Genomic DNA, 14,887 nt, shown 5'->3' on the forward strand with positions numbered 1-14,887 from the left:
ATAAATAAATAAATAAATAAATAAATAAATGAGTGAATAATCAAACAAACAAATAAATAAATGAGTGAATGAATGAATGAATGAACGGATAAATAAATAAATAAATGGATGGGCAAATAAATAAATAAATAAATAAATAAATAAATAAATAAACAGATGAATAAATAAATAAGTAAATGAATGAATGAATGAATAGATGAATAAATAAATAAATAAATGGATGAATAAGTTGTCCTCCTTGTACCAGATGGTAATGGTGAAATCATATAACCTAGGGTTCATGTCCCATCTTTCATCTCTTGCCAGTTTCTTTCTACTTCCAGAGAAATAAGATCAGAGGTTTAGAGCTCTAAAAGTTCTTAGAAACCATGTGGTTGATCTCCTTCTTTATATATAGAGGAGGAAATTGAGCCCCAGAGATGAAATGATTTGCCTAGGCTCACATAGCTATAAAAAGCAGAGCCAAGATTTGAACTCAAGCCCTCTAATTCCAAATCCTGTGCTGTACCAAAATATGAGAATTTCATTTGTCTCTTTTCCATTGCCAGAGGTTTATATGTAACTTCTCAAGGACTAAACCTGTTGGTGAGACAACTGCCCTCTATGCTGGCATTCACATTCTTTGTCTCCTTGTGGTTCTTTAGCAGACAATCGGAAAAAGCAGCAGGTTCCTCATCGAGAGAGGAAGAGACACGATTTCTCCCTTTTCAAGCTTTCAGACTCTGAAATGAAAGTGAAGATTTCCCCACAGCTTCTGTTGGCAACACACCGATTTATGGCCACAGGTATGTCTGTTTTCTGGGAGCCACTAGCTCCTCAGATCCTTTGAGCTTCTTTCATAAGTTTCTGAGCCCTCCACATCAAAGACTCCTTTGGGAAGAGCCACAGTAATTGGTGGAAAGGGGGTGCCAACTCAAATAGTAATATGGTCTTCAATTGTGCTCCTTCGCCAGTCACATAGCCCCTTCTCAAATTCCTTTGAGAGGCAGTATGGGTTAGTGGACAGAGCTGCTGGCCCTGGTCTATAATTCTGCTTTAGATACTTAGTAGACACTGGTCCAGGTAGGGGTGACCAGAACTTTGCCAAATTTACCTTAAAATTGGGCACCAAATTTATTTTTATTTTTATTTTATTTAAAATTTTATTTTATTGATTAAGAAAATTTGTCCATTGTTACATGATTCATGTTCTTTCCTTCCCCTCCTCCCAAACCCCTCCCATAGCCAACATGCAATTCCATTGGGTTTTACATGTGTCATTGATCAAGATCTATTTTCATATTATTGATATTTGCACTGGGGTGATCATTTAGAGTCTACATCCCCAATTATATCCCCATTGAACCATGTGGTCAAGCGGTTGTTTTTCTTCTGTGTTTCTGCTCCCACAGTTCTTTCTCTGGATGTAGATAGTGTTCTTTCTCATAAGTCCCTCAGAATTGTCCTGGATCATTGCATTGCTGCTAGTAGAGTAATCTATAGAAATAGTCAGCCATGTTCTTCTATAGGTGCAAAAAGCAGTTTGCCCCTTTAGAACTCAGAACCTGGCAAAGCAGCCCTGGGCATGTGCCAATCTGACAGTTGGGAAAGGAGTATAAATTGGAGTGCACAGACCCCTCAACCCCACTTCTTCTTCTTCTTGGGTTGGGAGGCAGAAGGGTGTCTATTGTCTGGGTCCCGGGAGGAGGGAGATTGGTGCAGGCAGGCAGGCAGGTAGGGTTTAAACCTATATTGCTAGCTATATCAATCACCTTTGTATTGATAAAGCCACTGAGCTTTTATTATCATACAAGATCATCTTATCAATCCATCAAGAATCAACAATAGCCTCTGACTCAGGGAGACTTCATAGTCCCTGGGCTTAGCATCAACAGAACCCATACCAATTTCAGAGTCAAGGGAGACTCTCAAAGTCCCTTGATCTCTGCACCGAGGATAACCTTATATTTAAATATTAGCATAACATATTATATTATTTATATAGCAAGATTAATTGGTTTCACCTATTTCCCTCTCTCCCATCTCCCAGTTTTACATTTCTGTCAAGATACCCAAATAAACCCAGTTAATCTTCAAGCCTCTAATAGTCTTATTCAAGAGTTAATAACTTACTTTATAGAAGATAGCATCCTTTAGATAATCATAGTCAGATCATGGTAACTAATCTAGCTGATCAAATTACATCTAGATCAAGCTGGTGCTAAATAAATATTTTTAAGGTTCCAGGAAGTCAAGACCTACTTCCTAGTTACATCTAAGCCAACGGACATCTAGGAGATGTTACTAAGGCTTGTGGTCTGGCTTAAGAATTCTAATACTTTCAGGGAAGCTTTGCCAGGCTGCTGTGGGAAGCAAAACTCAACTCCCATATCTTAGCTAAACAACAGTGCTTCTCTGAATTTCTAAATAATAAGACCTCAGCTCCTCTTGTGTCCTTTGTGTCCTCATAACCGTAGAGAAGTCCATTACATTCAATTGTACCACAGTGTATCCATCTCTGTGTATAAGGTTCCCCTGTTTCTGCTCCTTTCACTCTGCATCAATTCCTGGAGGTCATCCCAGTTCACATGGAATTCCTCCAGTTCATTATTCCTTTGAGCACAATAGTATTCCATCACCAACAGATACCACAATTTGTTCAGCCATTCCCCAATTGAAGGGCATCCCCTCATTTTCCAATTTTTTACCACCACAAAGAGTGTGGCTATAAATATTTTTGTACAAGTCTTTTTCTTTTTATCTCTTTGGGGTATAAACCCAGCAGTGGTATGCCTGGATCCAAGGGTAGGCAGTCTGGCAGTCTTTTAAAGTCCTTTGGGCATAGTTCCAAATCATAGGCACCAAATTTAAAAGGTGCTGAGAAGACTTGTATCCCTTCCACAGCATTTGGGACAATACAGCTGTATATCTAGTTAGTAATAATAATTAGTGATGATGATGATGTCTAGAATTCATATAATTCTTTAAGATTTGCAATCCCATGTTTGAACAAAGAAAGGCACATCAAGGAGAACCAAAGAAACAGACCTGTGGTGGTACTGGCTTCTTGCTCAGGCCATAGCCACTGGTGCTGAAACTGTTAGCTCTATGCTGGGCACAAGGTGGGACATCCCTGTTTCACTTGCACCAAATTCAGCCCAGCTTCTTTCTTCTAGAAGTGGAACCTTTTAAGTCTCTGTACCTTTCGGAGAAGATCCTGCTTCGACTCCTGAAACATCCCAATGTGATCCAAGAGCTGAAATTTGATGAGAAGAACAAGAAAGCACCGGAACACTACCTCTACCAACGCAACCGGCCTGTGGACTATTTTGTGCTCCTTTTGCAGGTGAGTGGACACAGAAGGCAAAGGAGGCCCCCCATTCCTGGGAGTCATCAGTGCCTGAGGAGGACCCAATTGCACTTTACATGGGGCAGAATTCAGTTCAATTCAGCCAATATTTGGTTTTTAATGTTATTCTAAATTTTTTAAATGTTATTTTTGTTATGCAAACCATACTTCCATATTGGCACAGTATGTAACCATTGTTGCTTTACTTTACGTTGAAATTAGGATGCTATATAGCATTACAGAGTATGCGTAGATAGACAGTTGGAGAGGCAGAGCCAGAGAAACAGAGAGACAGACAGACAGACAGACAGAGGGTTATAATTATCAAAGAAAGTTATCAGTGATGGTAATCAAGCTGGCCCAACCCCATCTGTCATCTCTATGATTATTCTCTTGGTTGAGTGAATGCCAAAGATCTAGAAGAACTCTTGGGGCAGCTGGATGGCTTAGTAGATAAGAGCTCCAGGCTTGGGAGTTGGGAGGCCCTGGGTTCAAATTTGAGCTCAGACACTTCTTGGCTATGTGATTCTGGGCAAATCACTTAACCTCATTTGCCTAGATCTTATCCTTCTCTCTTAGAGTTTGTTACTAAGATAGAAAGCAAGAGTTTAAATTAAATTAAATTTAAACTTAATTTTAAAAATAAAATAGAATAGAAAGATCTAGATAACTCTTGAAGAAATTAGCCTATTTCAGGGCTCTCTTCATCTCTAGGCCTGCCAGCGGAGCATGCATCTCAGCAATGAAATCCAAGACCATTTTCTCTTATGATATGACACACATCATGTCATTATTGTTTGCTTATGGGAGTTCCTTCTTGACTTTTGCTAAATGGAGAATATTATTACTGCAGCCTCTCCAGGTACTCACAAGAGCCAGATGTTTGGATACCTGTAACCAAGCAATCAGGTCACATGAGAACTTGTTTGCACTAGACATGGAGAGAACACACGAATTAGAGAAAGACTATAAATTTTATTTTTAAAATGTTTAACAGTTTGCTTATTCATAGCAGGAAATATGGTGATATAAAATTCATAAAATTAAGCTAGAAACCCAATCAAACCAATTATTTTTCAAATGATATTAAAACTTTTCCCCTTTTGACAAACTTCTTATGGATTTATTTCTTTGAAAAAATTCTAACTCAGGTGGAGAGTGGGGTCAGCTAGATGGCTCAGATCTAGAAATGGGGGTCTATAGGTTCAAATGTGTCCTCAGGATTTTAAAAATAAAATAAAATCATAGCTCAATTAGCCAGTGTCATTCACTCCCTGATTCCCTGACCTGAACCTTTGCCCACTTCTACAAGATTCTAATGGTTTCTAGAATCTGCAGCTGCCCTAATATTCAGATATATTTTCTTCCTTTTATTTTTTTTTACTCTTACCTTCTCTCTTAGAATCAATACTGTATATGTGGAAGAGCTGGGCAATGAGAGTCAAGTGACTTGCCTAGAGTCACACAGCTAGGAAATATCTGAGGCCAGATTGAACCCAGTTCCTCTCATATTTAGGCCTGTCATTTTTAAAACCCTTACCTTCTGTCTGAGAATCAATACCGTGTATTAGTTCCAAGGCAGAAGAATGGTAAAGGCTAGGCAATGGATGGGGGAGAGGGGGTCATCAAATGATTTGCCCACAGTCACATAGCTAGGAAGTGTCTGATGTCAGATTTGAACCTAGGACCTCCCATCTCTAGATACGACTCTTAATCCACTGAGCCACCTAACTGCCCTCATAAATATATTTTAACTCATTTAAGGTTACTCTTTTTTTTTTTTTGAGAGGGGTTAGAATCTTATGATTTTATTAGGATGTAAAAACCTCCTCTAGAAATTGTAGACTGGAAATTGTATAGAACTGAAGTTTAGTGACTTGCCCATTGTCCCATATCTAGGGTTTGTAAGAAGCAGGACTCAAACCCAGGTACCCCTGATTCTGAGGCCAGACCTCTAGCCTCTAGACCACATTGCCCCTCTAGGTTATATTAATTTAGTCATTAATTATAATATAAGCTATGTGGTTAATTAACCTAATAAATAAATAATGATCATTATAATCTTACCCAGCAATGTAATCAGAAGCAAATTACCTCCAGATGGAGGCCATGAAACAATTGTGACCCAAGAGTAGAATTAAAAGATCCTCCATGGATTGTGTTCATTACATGAACTCAGTCTATAATGTGTTGATAAGGAAGCATCTAAAAAAGAGCAACTCCAGTATATTTGCTTGTGGAAATGAAGGAGTTTTGTGATGGCAATCAGGGGCCCAAACTACTGCCACGAGGAATTACACAAGGGTTGTCTTTTAGGAGCCCAAATTTAGTGATCCTTGCAGATTGCGCAAGAAAATGAGGGAGATGGCAGGCTGCAAAAATATAACCACTATGGAATACCTAGCAGGACATAACCTAGTGTGGCTTCCATTATACAACACCAGAAGTTTGCTATCTTTCCTGGACAAATAGCCAGTAAGTCTCCTCTACACATACAAATATTGAACTATCCTGGAGAACTAAACCATTAAGCAATACTGGAACCACACTATAATCACAGACTTAAATGTTGCCTGCCATCATCTCCTGGATATAGCATGGATGCTTAAAAATAGCATTTTATTCTTTATTTCTTTTAAACCCATACCTTCTGTCTTAGAATCAATAGTAAGTTCCCACCAGAAGAGAGGTAAAGGGTAGGTTAATGGAAGTTTAAGTGACTTGCCCAGGTTCATACTACAAGGATGTGTTTGAAGCCAGATTTGAACCCATCTTCAAGCCAGGCTCTCTATCCACTGAGCTTCCTAGCTGTCCTGGAATGGCATTTTAAAAGGTAACACCATCCAAAATATTTCTCCTTTTCAATCTTGATGGAATAAGAACTTTTCAAAGTATAGAGACCTGGTTGCGAAGATAAAAAACCACACGGGGATAGGATGAGATCATGATCATCCCCTGTGACCTTTCTGCTATTAGAGTTGTATCCAGGATGTTTTCAATGAACCTCTAGCAGTTGAACTTACATCCTAATACCTTTATTCAATTACAAAAAGGAAGTTGTTTTTATTTATTAATTTCTTTGTTTTTTTAACGAGTTGTTTTTAATCTTGCTTAAGCAGTGGTCTATAGAATATGGAACATAAAAGAATAAAAGCAAAATAGTAACTTGCCCCACAACAGTTTCTATCCAGACTCCTTTGTAAAAGGCATGAATAAAAAGATTATCTCGATAACAACAATAATTGTAATGATCATTCTCCATTGCAGAACTGTAACTATAAACTTCTTCTTCATTCCCCTTTTAGCTATTGCCTTCATCAGTAGATTGGTCAGAATTCTCTTCTCTTTGCCATTCACTAAAGGGCCCTAAACCATCATCCTTGCTTAATAAGAAGGGGATGAAGGCAACATCCTTCTTTAGAGTGCCTGCTACATGCTTTTTAAATATATATATACATTTAAATTCCTTACAAATATTAACCTGTTTAATAAATAAATGAGTTAATAAGAAAGTATTTTCTAATAACAAAACAAATTCCACACCAAACACAGCCAGACTTAAATGAGATTCTAGGCCTCTATTCAGGTTCTCTGTGCCAAAAGAGCATCTAGACCAGTGATTCCCAAAGTGGGCACCACCGCCCCCTGGTGGGTGCTGCAGCAATCCAGGGGAGCAGTGATGGCCACAGGTGCATTTATCTTTCCTATTTATTGCTATTAAAATTAAAAAAAATTAATTTCCAGGGGGCTAAGTAATATTTTTTCTGGAAAGAGGGCGGTAGACCAAAAAAGTTTGGGATCCACTGATTTAGACAAGTTCCTAAGTGCTGCCTTAGTTATGACCTGGTTGCAGGTCCTGAAATCACAGGGTATCCCCAAAGTCTTAGTGCAGTTTTAACTTTTAATAACTTCAGAAGTAGAAATACTGTAAACTTACCCAAAAGCCCAATATTTGAAGGTTTTTACTCAAATTTTAATTATTATTGTCTTTATTAATAAAAATCCAAGATAACCACAGTCTTGTGTTATATACATCACTTTAATCAGTTTCTGAACTTCATAAAAGCTTTCCTCAGGGAGTTCCCAGTGCCTGAAAGGATTGCATTTGTAATCTAAGCTTTAAGATTTTCCAAAGAATGAGGTTTTGATGCATGCATGAAAGTTTTGATGTGACCTCACTAGAAAAAGCCTAATGAAGGTAGATCAAGTGAGTGAAGTGGTCAAACAAGAGGACCTCCTCTACCAAAACACCAGCCTGAGAAAATATCATCTGGAAACCATTGCACACAAAATCCATAATGGCAAGTTCCACAATCTTGTGAAAATTAAAAATTTTAACGTATCATTCAAAATTCACAAACCTAAATAGGTGTAAAAGAAATGGAAGCAACTAAACTATCAAGTGACATTTTTTGTAAGTTTGTAACATTTATAATTCCAAAGTTTATAAAAAATTAAAACCACACTAAGATTTTGGGGATGCCCTATATAACTCTGATTCACTGGAACTACACACTCAGGCTTAGGCAGTTTGGAATGTTACACTGATGCACACATATCAAATAATGGACATGGTAGATTGAGTGGACTTGGAGTACATCTACACACAAAACATTAATCCACTTTATTTAGTTAAGCCAAATGCTACTTGTGTGTCTAGTAACTTCTCTAGGCTGCTACCAACAAAATAGAAGTGACCTCCTTTCTTCCTTTCCTAGGGTAAAGTAGAAGTGGAGGTCGGTAAAGAAGGTCTTCGCTTTGAGAATGGAGCCTTCACTTACTATGGTGTGCCAGCTATCATGACCACTGTGTGCTCAGGTACCTCAATGACCCCCGCCACAGTCTGTTCAGCATAAAAGTGACTGAAGCCAGAGATGGCCTAAGGGTTTGACTCTTGAATTTATTCCCCTCTTTTTCTTCCCTACCCCCAACTCTCTATATGTTTTCTCTGTTTTTGTGGCCTCAGAAAGGGCTAAGGAGAAAAGAAAGGTAAGATTCAGGTAGGAAGATGTGTTTTCTGAGCGACCAGTGACTACATTTCACCCTTCTTTCCTCAGATAATGATGTGCGGAAGGTTGGAAGTCTGGCTGGATCCTCCGCCTTTTGTATGTATCTCTTGATTCCCCTTCTCACATATGGCGATATGCGCCTGTCTCAGATACATTGCACGTGGGCCATGGACCGAGCAGTTCAGGCCCCACGCTTGGAATGAGCATAAACCATCTTGTCCTCTCCTGGCTGGGCAGCTCTTGCTTATTTTCTGTATCTAAAATATCTAAAATGCTTCCTGCTTTTCCTGTACATACCACTGAAATATTGAAGGGAGGAATACTCGTCATTTATTTTTAAGTAACAAAGAGTCAGGTTATAATCATGCTTCTTTTTTTAAAAAATGCTAAAGCTTTTCTCTTTATACTAGATGGGAAGATGGTTGGTGTAGTGAAAGGAGTATTAGGTTCTGCCAATTATTTCCTGTGTGACCCTAGACGAGTCACTTAATCTTTCTTGGCCTCGGTTTTCCTCTCTGTAAAATGAGGAGGTTGGACTAGATGGCCTATAAAGTCTCTTCTCTTTCTATTAAGCACAATCCCTCATAAATTAGGCTGTGCCCTAAGAACCACCAGACACCTTTAATAAGTTCTTTGGCCTTGGCAGTGGTAAGAACTAGTGAGGTCATTGTGGAGTTGACATGATGGGGCACTTTGCTTCTTGGTGAAATCCCAGAAGTAGCAATGCCCCATCGATTAGGAAGTGCATGTCGTTTGGGTAGGAGGCTAACTGCTGCTAAGATGCAACCATGGCACCTGCTTGTCGTCTCTCTGTCCTGTTGACCTGCTTTCTTCTATTTAGTTCTTCTTACAGTTGGACTTAGGTGCATGGATGTGATATATGTAATCCAGGAGGTATTTTTCTCGTGTGTGCTCTTGGGTTCCCCAGTCTAAATCTTGTGTTACTTTAGGCCATTGACTCTCATTATAGCCATTTATATATCTTGGGGAGACATTTTCTTCCTTTCTTTCCCTTAGTTTCTTTTTTTTTAATACTTAAAAAAAATAGAAGAGAACTTTGTTTTTATACTGTCATCAAAGGATCCCAAAGCACTTGATTATCATATTTCCTGGTGAATGTGTTCCTCTGTGTGTGTTTACATTGCTATGAATTACAATACTATTAAAGTATATGAATAATTAGGATCATGTAGACTACCCCACAGGGAGAAATTGAAAAAGTGACTTGTCTGAAATCATACAGAAAGTCAGCAGGCCAGCTGGAACTAGAGTCCCAATTCAGGACTCTAACTAGCTCATACTACAGCAGAGAGATTCTGAATTTATGTCCCTTATCTTAACCAGGAAGCTGAATTTTCCCAGAGTCATTTGCTATATAATTTGACTTCTCAACATACCAGAAATGGAAATAAAAGTGAAAGGATGTTCCCAGAGGCACACTCTGAGTTGATGGTAGGATAGTAGATGTAGCAAATCTCTGAAATGAGGACAGAACACTTCAATCTTGCTTACATTGGAAGGTGAGGACCATAAAGCTTAAGTGTGGTTGGGAAAGTCCTTAGCAGAGGAAATGGAATTATTAAGTAGGAACACAGTGAAGGCTATTGATGCCCTCTAGATGAGGTCATGTTCCAGTGGGAGCCACACAGGTACTCCCAGTCCTCTATGAATTGGATGCTTGACACCTTGGTTTCCTTAATGTAGTTGGAATAGGTGGTAAATGGTACAGTGAGACCTGCAGAATCAGGAAGAGACAAGAAGAACTTTGTTCCCCCAGGGTGAGTTCCAGGGCTTCCTTCCTTCCCTGGAAGACCTATGGAATTGAGAGAAGAGTGACCTTTAGAAATATAATGAACCATAAGGAGGTCTTCCCAAAGCTGCTGCCCTTACTAAAATTCCCCAGCAGGTAGGAGCTATTGAAGACTAGTTCAGAATCCCTTCTCTCTTCCCTTCAACTCAGACTTCTTTCTCTCCAAAATGTGAGAAAAGTCATAACCTATTTCCTCCTTTTCTTTGGCGTTTGTTCATTTAGTGAGGCAGGAGCATCATCTTCAGTACTGTCTGGCCAAATAAAAGGTCTAGTCACTGTTGAGTTAGTGTGACGAGTTACTTTGCTTAGTGAAAGCCCAGTAAGTAGCAATGCACCCATGATTTGAGTAAACCCTTTACCCACCAAAGCAAAACCCCAAGCCCTTGGTATAATCATTAAGGGGGGGAAAAAATCCTGCGGGCCAATGAAGATGAAAACTACTGTTCTCTGTCCCCATCTAGTGAAGAAAATGCTTATAAATCTAGTGATAACCTACCTATGGGTCTGATGCTTAGAAGGAAGCATCAACCAGGTATCTGACCCAACAAACCCATCTCCCTTCACAAGCCAAGCTGGGAGAGGTTTTTGGTGGACCTTAGAGCAGATCCAACTGAGAGATAAGTCCTGGACTTGCTGGCTGGCTAGAGCATACCAGATCCTAAGGATAAAAAGTAAATGTGACAAAGTAGCAGAAGAATTTGTCCCATGGCCATCATTACAAAATCAGGCTCGAGGTTACAGACAAGGATTCTTACTTTTCTTGACAGATGAATGGGTTGAGATTTCTAGAAGACTCCTCTACCACTGGGGAACCAGCTTACTGTGCAGTGATGAGCTTAATAGACCTGGAGATGGGAAGGATCTTGGGGACCATTGAACCTCCCTGTCAAGCTGACTCCCTTCCAGCTACTGCTTAGCATCTCAGATGTCAGTTACTCCCTTGTTAGTTTCAGCACTTGTCAATGACATGCCCTGAAGCAGCCTTCATGTTGCTGCAGGGGTGGAAAGGAGGGATTTCAAGATGAATTCACCTCTGTTTAGTTGTTCCGGTGAGTAGAGGCTGTCAGTTTCAGTGTGTGCTCACTTTGGCTAATGTCCAGGCCACTCTTGGAAGGGCTGAAGTTAGTTCCTCTTCACTTTGGTTTTGTGGGAAGAAAGGAAAAAATGAGGAGGAAAAAGAAGACGGGAGGAAGAGATAAGGAGGGCAGGTTAGGACAATTGAGAAGTAGATGGATGAGATTAAGGCTGCAACAGAATTGGTCCCTTCAGTTACTCACTAGATCAGATACAAGGAAGCTAAAATTACTTAATATATTTCCTATACAAGTTACTACTTGCAAAGTCATGGAAACCAAAGATGTAACCAGGACAAGGTATCGAGGGCTTTGCCTCCAATGTAACAAAATTTAGAAAGGGGCATTAGTAACTTTTAGTCCTTCAGAAACTCAGGAACAAATTGAAATTTAATGCCAAGTTAGCAAAAATAATGAGTTAAAATAAGAGTCTGTTATAGGGCAGCTTCCTTCCCTTCAGACCAGTAGCCAGGCTGGAGGTGTCTAGCTTAACTTAATTGAATTGAGAGTTCATTTTGTAATACTTGCCTCAGGTATATTTTGTTTTAGCTTGTCCTGGCTGCAGAAAGTGTTCATTAATAGAACCATATTCAATAATGATTTTTTTTCTTTTAGGACTCTAAGAAACTGTCTGAGCTTTTTCAGTTAGGGGGAGAATTGAAGTGCTTGTTTGGTAACAAGAATTTAGTGTCATGGCGCAAAGGTCTAACCTGCCCCAGAATTGGTACCCCACAGAGAATTCTACTTATAGATTTCTTCATTACGATACCTTTTTGATAGTTGGTATTTCCATTTTTATCACCAAGATTATGTAAATCACTTAGAAGCCAAAAGCTTCACTTACAAACACGGTGGCAATAGACTTAGCTCTAATCATTAGTTTCTCTTGACAAGTCCCTCTCCATTTCTCTGACTGGGGGCAAATAGGTTCTAGCCAAGGGTGACTTAGTGGTGGATCCAGAAACAGGCTGACTTCAGACAAAGTAATGTAATGGTGTGAAGTTCCAGGAATAGACTGTCTTACACTTTTTCCTCTTCCTTTGTTTTTCTCCTTGTATTTATCTTTCCTTTTTCCTCCCCACATCTCCTTGACCACTGCCTCTCTAGTGCCTGTCTCAGTGTCCCGTACCTTCGCCTTCAGCAGAGGGGAATCCTTGGCAGGCTCCCCAGGTAATCGTGCATGGCTGTCTCAGGGGACACTGTGGAACTTAGGGGACTGGAAGGCACTCGGCGCCCTGCTCTGCCCTGCCCTGCATGAGGAGGTGGTCTGTCCCTGTATACCAAGATAGGAAGTGGGTCCAGTGTCTGAAATGAGCCATGTCATGGCCACATCATGGCCACATGGCATACTCATACATGCAAAAGCATTATGCTTTACAGGTGCTGCTCAGAATTTACCAGTATAATGATGTCAGTCAAGAAACTAACTCCATGGAGTCCATCTGTGAAATGCATATACAATGTCCAAGAGAAACTGTTTTAGGTAACATGGCAAAATGGATGATATGGAATGAGGGGAGTCTCTGTTCAAGTCCTGTTTTGGACACTTCCTGGCTATGTAACTGTGGACAGATTATATAGCCTCTTGGACAACCCTCTGTATTCACAGGACATCTCTTGCCGTAAGTTATGCCTAGAATGCAGCAGGGGAGTTGTTGATCCACATTGATGGAGAAAGTTTAGGAGTTCCCTAAACCAATAAAATCAAAGGTTCAGACCAAGAAGAAAGCAAGAGTAAATCTTGGAGCAACTTTCAAATTAATTTCTGTCTCCTATAAAATAATTAAACATTATTGAATAATTATACTTAATTATATATTCTATATAACTATACTTAATAATAGTAAAATAATTAAACATCGATGAAACAGGTTCCTATATATTATATATAACTATAGTTACTTAATAATAATAAAATAATTTGGGGACAGCTGGGTGACTCAGTGGATTGAGAGCCAGGCCTAGAGAAGGGAGATCTTAGGTTCAAGTCTGGCTTCAGACACTTCCCAGCTGTGTGACCCTGGGCAAGTCAGTTAACCCCCATTGCCTAGCCCTTAACACTCCTCTGCCTTCGAACCAATACATAGTATTGATTCTAAGATGGAAGGCAAGGAATAATAATAATAATAATAATATAATTAAACATTAATGAAACAGGTTCCTATACATTATATATAACTATAATCGCTTAATAATAATACAATAATTAAACAGGTTCCTATTTGCTCTTTTGCAAAAAAAAGATAAAACCTGAGACAAGTACACAGTTTAGTAAAACCTTGATTAACCAGTCTTCAATTAATCAGACGTCTTAATGGACTAGACTTTTATTCGGGGATGGAGAGAGAACAGCACACCACTTTTAGGGGATATAAGAGACTGACACACAAACTTCCAGATTCCATAATATGCTTAGAGAGTAATATTTAGCCCAAGATCTAAATCTTCTATCTCCAAAAGTCCTGTGATGATAAGTAATGCCCAGGAGGATACTCTGGATTACCTGAAAGAGGCTCAGACATTAGAGAAGGAGATCACTGTATACAATACTTCTCAAAACTAGAAAAGTGGGCTCAAAGGTTTTAGAAGAATATTCATCTATAAGGACTGAAATCAAAAGGCTTGTCCGCTTAACCCTCAAGTAACCAGAAAATTGCATTAACCAAAACCTTCTGAAAGCCATTGTTTAATCAATATTTTTTACTGTTTTAAACTTCACAGTTGATCAGAGTCAGTCTGGGGCTCAAAATCACAAGTTTCTATTTGTACCCAGATCTCATCACTAACACTGTGACTGATGAATGGCCACGCTCCCTTTTCTGTTTTTCGTCCCCATTCTCCATCCTTAGCTTGTGGCTTAGATGTTTAATCATGGAAAGAAATGGGGGCTATCCAACTGGAGCAGGATATGTTGTTTACCCCCACTCTGTGTGATAGAAATAAGGAATGATGAGAAGAATAGAAGAAAAATAGAAAGAAATGTTAGTGTTCTCTTTTGTTTCAAATAGCCTTCCTTTCCATGACCTCATTTTAGCCAACCACCTCCTTTGGGCATCTAAAATAGATGCCAATTGATTGCCACTCATGTTTCTACCTGAAACCAGCAATAGATTATATATAAAGTCTCAGTTCTCATTTGGGCTTTATCTCTGACTGATAGCATTCTGGAAATAACATCTTATATTTTCATTTTCTATTTCCCTTTGCAAGGTGGGAGTGAGATATGTGCACAATATTTTTTTAAATGAAATCTCCTCCTATATGAGTCTCCCACTCACATATGGTATAAGAATGCAGCAATCTCAACCATCTTCTCTACTTCTTGGACCAGTGCTAGGTACAGCTGAGTTGATGTAAGAAATCAGATCTTGCCCATGTTGATGGGACTCAGTTTAAGAGTTAGAGAGAGAATGATGGGGGCAGCTAGGTGGCTCAGTACATTGAGAGCCAGGCCTAAAGATAGGTCTTGGGCTCAAATCCGGCCTCAGACACTTCCTAGCTGTGTGACCCTGGGCAAGTCACTTAATCCCCCAATGTCTAGTCCTTATTACTCTTCTGCCTTGGACCAATAGACAGTATGGATTCTAAGATGGAAAGTAAGGATTTGGGGTGGGGGAGAGAGAGACAGAGAGAGAGAGAGAGAGAGAGAGAGAGAGAGAGAGAGAGA

The 14,887-nt window shown here is 39.4% G+C and overlaps 1 protein-coding gene across 1 annotated transcript in view; it reads left to right on the forward strand.

Annotated features, from left to right (window-relative positions):
* CNNM1 (cyclin and CBS domain divalent metal cation transport mediator 1) overlaps positions 1–14,887 on the forward strand; it is a 68,595-nt gene that overhangs the window by 27,515 nt on the left and 26,193 nt on the right. Inside the window, exons 4-8 of the mRNA XM_044660214.1 lie at positions 645–785; positions 3,156–3,325; positions 8,047–8,146; positions 8,386–8,433; positions 12,328–12,390. Of these exons, the coding sequence (XP_044516149.1) occupies positions 645–785; positions 3,156–3,325; positions 8,047–8,146; positions 8,386–8,433; positions 12,328–12,390 (522 nt within the window). The remainder of the gene's footprint in view (positions 1–644; positions 786–3,155; positions 3,326–8,046; positions 8,147–8,385; positions 8,434–12,327; positions 12,391–14,887) is intronic.

This window comes from Gracilinanus agilis, chromosome 2 (genome assembly GCF_016433145.1).
Source record: "Gracilinanus agilis isolate LMUSP501 chromosome 2, AgileGrace, whole genome shotgun sequence".
Taxonomy (NCBI): Eukaryota; Metazoa; Chordata; class Mammalia; order Didelphimorphia; family Didelphidae; genus Gracilinanus; species Gracilinanus agilis.